General features: G+C 39.0%; 1 protein-coding gene across 1 annotated transcript; it reads right to left on the bottom strand.

Moving 5' to 3' along the window:
• Positions 1 to 390: 390 nt before the first annotated feature.
• Positions 391 to 2,760, bottom strand: LOC103710205 (wall-associated receptor kinase-like 20). The gene has a single exon (XM_008795852.3). It carries the CDS (start codon positions 2,423 to 2,425, stop codon positions 485 to 487), a length of 1,941 nt encoding a protein of 646 aa, XP_008794074.2. The 5' UTR covers positions 2,426 to 2,760; the 3' UTR covers positions 391 to 484.
• Between the last annotated feature and the right edge of the window lie 4,591 nt (positions 2,761 to 7,351).

Raw genomic sequence — 7,351 nt, 5'->3', positions numbered from 1 at the left:
TCAGAGTTAGACTTTAGAGTCCATAGTCAAGTGGAGAGCTAACTCTTCGACTTTTCCTTGGTGCCATATGTCAGCCCATAATTGATAGATCGAATTTGAGCCACATCAACCCCCAAGCATCCATCCACTGGACTATGTAAATCCAAATGGGTTTCAACCTTTCCGCTATGAGAAACACTAGCTTTTTTTGAAAAGGAAGGGTGCACGCGTCCGGGTATTATATGGGAACATATCTTTAAAAGGATTCCAAGGTCTATTTCCTCTTATCAACTAAGGCATCTGATTCCCATCTTTAGTTTATCTCCGTGCAGCTGTATAAGAATCAACTGTAGCACACGACACGAACGTCTTATTCATAAGATGACCTTTCAAAGAGAATTAAATAGAGCTTTTCACATTAGCCATGTCTTATTTATAAGATGACCTTTCAAAGATAAATAACTGGAGTTCTCCCCCAAAAGAGAGAATTAATTGAAGTATCATACTACACTAGTACACCAATGACCTTGCCTTCTTCCTCACCACCGAGCTCTTCCTGATCAAGTGTCTCTATAATATACTGTAGTACTTCAGCAACTTCCTTCATGCCAGGTCTCTCCTCCTTCTTCTCCTTCAAACAAGCAATAGCAAGCTCCAAAAATAGCTCGGTGGTCTTCAGCTCCCCCACTTTAGCATCAGCACTGAACATTCTCTTGTCGATCACCTCCATCGCTGCACCATCCTTAGCCCGTTGCTTCACGTACTCCGCTAGGTTCACATCGTCGGGCTCCCTTGAGAAGTCGATGACCTTCTTTGATGTGAGCAGCTCCAGCAGCACAACTCCGAAGCTGTACACGTCGCTCTTGTCAGTGAGCTGGTAGTTCCGATAGTACTCAGGGTCGAGGTATCCTAACGTTCCTTGTGCGCATGTTGATACATGGCTCAGTCCAGGCTGAGCTAGCCTCGAGAGGCCAAAGTCAGAGACCTTGGCATTGAGCTCTTGGTCTAGTAGAATGTTGGTAGACTTGACATCCCTATGGTATATTGGAACGTGAGCTGAGGAATGCAAGTAAGCCAATGCCTCAGCTGTTTGGAGAGCTATCTTTAGCCTTGTCCTCCAGTCCAGGATGGCCTCACCTCTCATGTGCAGGTGTTTATAAAGGGTGCCATTGGGTATGTACTCATATATCATCAGAGGCTGTTGGGATTCAACACAGCAACCTAAGAGTCTCACAAGGTTTTTGTGGTTGACAAGAGAGAGTATCCCTACCTCATTAAGCACTTGTTGAGTGCTTTTAAGGTTGCCAACCTTCGCAGACTTGACTGCCACTAGGGTTCCGTCTTCTAGCACTCCCTTGTAAACCTCTCCAGACCCCCCACTCCCTAAGATCGTCTCCTTAGAAAAACCCTTAGTTGCCTTCCTCACCTCCTTCCACCCAAACATCCTAGCTGATCTCCCGCTAGCCTTGATCATGTTCTCTCTTTCTTTAACTCTCTTTGATCGGTTTGAGAATTTGCCATATTTTATTATCATGATGACAACGATTACTGCTGTCACAAGTAAAAACAAGCCTAACACTCCCATCGCTGTCTTAATAATAAGAATTTTGGTGAAAGAATGAGAGTGGCTCGCATTTCTTAAGCAAGCGGCAGCAGTACCATCCCAGTAGTAGCCCTTGTTGCAGAGGCAACGTCGAACTCTGCCACCATCTTGAGTTGCTGAGCAAGAGGAGGTTTGAGAGCAATCATTTTGGCTCCTGCAAGTCGGTTCGGGCGGAGAAGCCCACTGTATCTCCAAACCTTCTTCCCATTCACTCGGTGGCCTCCCAGGATCCAGATGGAGAACGCTCCTAAAAGCACGACAGCCGGAGATGTGGAGCCGGATCTTGTACGCTGAAGGCATTCCACCAGCAATGAAGGTGCAGCAAGGGCCAGGTCCACTTGCGCATTCGAGTTCGCTCCGCGGGTCGACTCGGCGCATGGCCTCGAGGTAGCGATGGCAAAGGCTGGTCGTGGTGCAATTGAGCGGCGAGATCAAGAGGCGTGGCGAGCAATTGAAGAGAAAGATGGTATTGGATGAGGTGACATTGAAAGGGAGAGATTGGTTAAGCCATAGACCTTCGCTCTTCGGCATGTCTTGTGTTATGCAAGTGCCCGGCAGCAGCGGCGATGGCTGCACCACCATGCGTCGAGCCAGGGACTGGATTCTGAGGACAAGGTAAGTGCTCCCATTGAGAGCACTGAAGTATAGTTCATGTTTGTAGGGATCACAGAGAAGGGAATAGTTGGGGTCTCCACAACTGGGGTTGGTACTCAGTGGGTAGGGGACTTCCATGGAGCCACATCTTGGGCAGGTCCTTTGAGATGATGAGAGAAGACTCAAGAATAGGAACGTCAAGAGAAGAGGAGATAGAATGGGGGTTGGCTTTAGGCCTCTTGACACCATTGCTGCAAGGAAGAGAGCAGTATGATGCAGTGAAGAAGAGGGTGGTGGTGATAAAAGATCGGGTGAAGGAGAATAAAGTAGAAGAGGTTAAAATGAGAAAAGGACCAGAGAATCAACACTGTCCTTTGGAGCGTCACGAGGGCCTATTCGGCTCTTCGTATTCATGTTATGTCCATGGATTTGGAATCCTTGGGCTCCATATGGCGTAGGAGACTGTTTAACTTTCCTATCAAAACTTAGCCATAGATTCATGCATGGATTAGCCTAAGATAATAAAAACGGAGAAAACTAGTTACAGGGACAAAATTTGATGATTTCTGGTCATTTACCCATGAGATATTCAAAGCAATATCTCCATCTCTGATGATAAATTCATGTATTATTCTGATGCATCTCTCTATTAACAAAATTTGTCCATAGTAGTTAATTAGTGCCTGCACAGAAGTGTAGCTTTTCTAGTTCACGTCCAAAAAAAAAAAAAAATCGTGGATGGAGATTTTGTTTCAAATAATTTGTTAGCAACAGTCCGGTGACCTTCGATTAACGCTAGGCAAATATTTAGTGGAAAAATCATTTTCTGATGGAGTCATGCACAACTCAGTCCTCACCTCAATTAAAGGCATGGACGGGATGGACATGCATGGTGATTCGGGTCCACGAACATTCAAAAGCAATGCTACATTGGCCAGTATATATAGACTGGAGAAAAAGCAACCAAGTAGTGAAGGTAAAGGTACTGATCCTTGCAAAGTTGCAGCTGAGGAAAAGCAACTCCATGCATCCACTCGTGCTGCATAGAACAATTTTGTACCAGTATATTTGCTTAGTTATATCAAGCAATATAAGGAGTACTGGGCTTAATTAAGGGGGCAAAGATTGCACGGATGTGCAGTGACTATGTTAGTGGTGCTTTTCGAGTCCTACTACAACAGTGTTCTGTTGTTATCTTTTGTAATTTTAGGAAGTGGAACTCCATGATGATGGGGAACCTTCCTTTAGACAACTACATTTTGGGATAGAGAACCAAGCACTCTTTGCGAAGGTCACACGACTCTTCCTTCCAAGAAAAAGAAAGTACAGCATCTTCACATTTTGATATTGAATCAAGTTGTTTCCTTACCGTATTCCATATTCCCCCATCTAAATAAAATCTGATAAAATTGTGAGGATTTATATATTTAGTCTCACATCGGCCATGCACTAGATAGAAAACCTTTATAACATCTTCAGATTAGTCTTTTTGGATAAAACTTTGAGTTGTGACAAAAGTACTTTTCCTTGTTTCCGTCAAGAGATGGAAAAAATAAATACCGAATGCTTTTTTCAGCGGTTAAAGCCAAATGAAGCACCATTTGCAATTTTGATGTGGTTGATTCCAGCCGTGTAGGTGAACAATCAAATATTTGGTTTAAATCTTTCCTAGTAGTTCTTTTCTTCATATATGAGTAATATCTGTATAAATCCACCAAATTTCGCTAACATCTACGAGGATGGTACCATGCAAATTACACTGGAGTACGTGAAAGAACGTAGTTTAAAGATCTGGAGGACTTCATTACTGCATGTACTTGATTATCCCAACTCCCTATTTTTCCTTCTCTATCGTATGTCAATGTCAATGGGGGTATCACAAAAGAAAAGTTCATTCTTTTGAGTGTCAAGTAAATAAAACAGAATCTTAAACAGAGAGCACTGATTTATTAATTACTAAAAACATAGTATAAGTTCTAACTTGAGGATAGTCATATAATATGGAGCCTTTAAGCCAAACATCAGTTACCCATTGCTAATCTACTTCCTTTGCAGATCCTAGCCCTAATCAAAGAGAATTGTTATGTTTAGGAGCTAATAATATTAAAGATGCGGAATTGAAGAGCCAGACTGAAACTTATCTAAGTGTTCTCCTAATTAGATGCGAAACTGGATCGAATGGAGATCGCTCCGAATTTGAAGAGAGAGAGGAAGTCGCCATGAATTTTAGAAGAAGAAAGCAGAGGAGCGGGGAAGTTTTAGTTTCAAATTTGCCACTACATATTAGATATTTAGCTAAGCATCCTCTAGTAAAACTCCAATTACTTGCAAGTCCCTGCCACAAAACGCATGGCGACCTGCAAATGGTTCTGCAGCGACTGCAAATTAAGGACTTAAATAAATATTTTCCGGACTTCCATAAAGAAGTTATTTATTATTTCTTAAAAGTCCCAGCGTCACAAGATCCAGGTAGTAACAGCAGAATGCTTTCTTGGGTATATACAGAACCTTAATAAGCCGTTTGTATTTAAACAAAATTATGTGGACGTCCCTAAACAGAATTTTAATTGCTTAAGAAGCCTCATCTCATAAGATTTATTTATTTATTGATAATACAAACAAATCAAGCATGCCTAGTGCAAAAATATTCAATAAAATCAAAAAATAAAATGTTGTTCAATACAATTGGATCAGCTCAAAATGTCAAAATAGGAGCGGCTGGGAAACACCGAGTATTTAAATGTGTCGACGATAGAGTAATTGTGTAGTTTGTCTATGAATCATGTTAGAGATAGGTTTAAAACGGAAGAATGTTCTTATATAAAACTTTCTCATCACATGAAAACTTTTATATTACGAGAACTCATATCAAGACCACAGCCTCGGTAGGAGGTATGTTTTACAACTCATTTGTTTTTCAACTCCTACAATTATGTCCGGGTTTTTTTGTATGTCAGGATGTAAATTGGAAACTTCTAACTTGATGATAAAATCACCAAGGACAATCACCGTTTTAAGATGTAGAAATTAGAACTAACCATTCACATCATATTGTCCTTCCATCCAATAATGAAATCCCAAAGTCTAGTATTGAATCTAAATATTAGTAAAAACCCCTTCTGTTTAACAACTAGCTCTTTGAAATGAATCCAGTAGAACCTTTCCATCTTTCTTCTTAAGATATAGAGCATTAACGAATTACACCCAGAATTAATCTTACAAATATTTGCACAATTTTGGTATACAAATAGATATATTAATCATTAATAAATCTTATGTTAGATTTATCGATAGTTAATAAATATCAATCAATTATTATTAATAATTAGTATTTATTAATTAATAGATTAATATATTAAATATATTATTATTTATAAATATTATTAATCAATATATTAATATATCTATAGTATATTAATATAATTAATATTAATGATATTAATATAATTAATATGATATTAATATAATATATATGAGGGTATTGCTAGTAAAAGATATTTTTAGATTACAACCATTCGGTAATTCATCGTGAAAAAATAAATATCATCTTTCTGATGAAACTTATTTTATTTTTTGTTTCCAAAAAAGTAAACATCGATTCATAATTTATTTTATCATATTTCTCGTCTACTTTTAGTACCAAATTTTATAATTTAATCTGAAATTTATTTTTTTTATCAGATTACTTCCAACTAAATAAGCCCATAGGTTTTTTTTGTGTTGGAATGCTATGATGAGATTTGTTTCCGTCGCTTTCTTCTTTTTTTAGCAAGCTTGAACATAAACTTAAGAGTATTGAAGGAGTGCGAGAGGGGAAATCACGGGGCTGATATAATTTCATTAAAGTAGAAGCATTAATGAAGTAGGTAAAGGCAGGCAATGATAACCTAGGGTAGAGGGGAGCTGTTTCAAACGGAGATTCTAAACTAGGGGCAGCAATGATATAGATCGAAGGAGATAACGACGGCTGTTGTGCTAAAAATTGCTTTACCTTCTTCTCGTTAAGTGCTTGTGTTTAATTTTTTTTAATTACTATTAAGTACTTATATTACATGACCATTGATACAATATGCAAATCAGATAATTTTTTAAATACTATTAAAAAAATATTTTTTAAAAAATATTTATAACGACGTTTTAAAGTATTATTATAAAAAATATTAGTTATAAAAATATCAAGTTAATACATTTATGTGTTGCGAAAATCGATCTACGAGTTACTATAATATATATATTCACAATATGGATGATGAGAATTGTTTCTGTCGCTTTCTTTCCTTTTTTTTATAGCAAGTTTGAACATATGTTCTTGCCTTTAGTAAGAAGTGGGAGAGGGGAAATTACGGGGCTGATAAGTAATTTCATTAAAGTGGAAGCATTAATGAAATAGGTATAGGCAGGCAATGATGACCTAGGGTTGAGGGGAGTTGTTTCTAACGTAATCCTAAAGTAGGGGCGGCAATGATAATGATCTGAAGGAGATTGACGACGGCTCATTAATGGCAGAAGTGGTTGGACTGGTATACTGAATAAATAAATTCAAAATTCAAATTTAGTGGTATATTGGTTTAAAAAATAAGAGAAGTAGAAGCTGTAAATTTGCAACGCACACGTACAAGCAACTAAGTGACAATAAGCTCTTAATACAAAATCATCAAACTAGCCTAACGTTTCTAAATAAACAATCAACATGACGAGATGGACACTGTTTTAAAGCACATATGAAAGTGCTATGCTTCGACGGCAGCCGGTCAGTGAATGGTATGACTAAAAGAGTTGGATTTGTGATCATGGACCATTTTGGTAAGATGATTGCAGCAGGAGGACGGCGCACGCCAGAACTCACAGTGGTCGGAGCAGAGCTGCGGGCAGCTTGGAAAGGTATATCCTATGTGTGGCAGGTACTTGATGTGGAGTGGATATACCTCGATGGAGACTCATCTGTGGTTATCGACTGGCTCCGAGGGGCGGATCGGTTTGGGGATGGTCACCCCCTCATTCGGGAGACTCGTAGGATGGCTCAGTTGATGGACGATGTTCAGATAGGACACGTGTTCAGAGAGACGAACAGAGTAGCAGACTGGGTCACCTCCTTTATTGTCCAACGTTCCAGAGATTTTTTTTGGACGTCCGCATCAGATGTCCCTTCTTCTTTGTATTTTTTACTTTTCCGCG

Source organism: Phoenix dactylifera, chromosome 16 (genome assembly GCF_009389715.1).
Source record: "Phoenix dactylifera cultivar Barhee BC4 chromosome 16, palm_55x_up_171113_PBpolish2nd_filt_p, whole genome shotgun sequence".
In the NCBI taxonomy this organism is placed as follows: domain Eukaryota; kingdom Viridiplantae; phylum Streptophyta; class Magnoliopsida; order Arecales; family Arecaceae; genus Phoenix; species Phoenix dactylifera.
Note: the sequence above shows the minus strand (reverse complement) of the source record. Positions and strands in the feature narration are given on the sequence as shown.

Excerpts from the sequence above, each read along its gene's own strand:
- LOC103710205 (XM_008795852.3), bottom strand. The coding sequence starts at position 2,425 with ATGGTGTCAAGAGGCCTAAAGCCAACCCCCATTCTATCTCCTCTTCTC.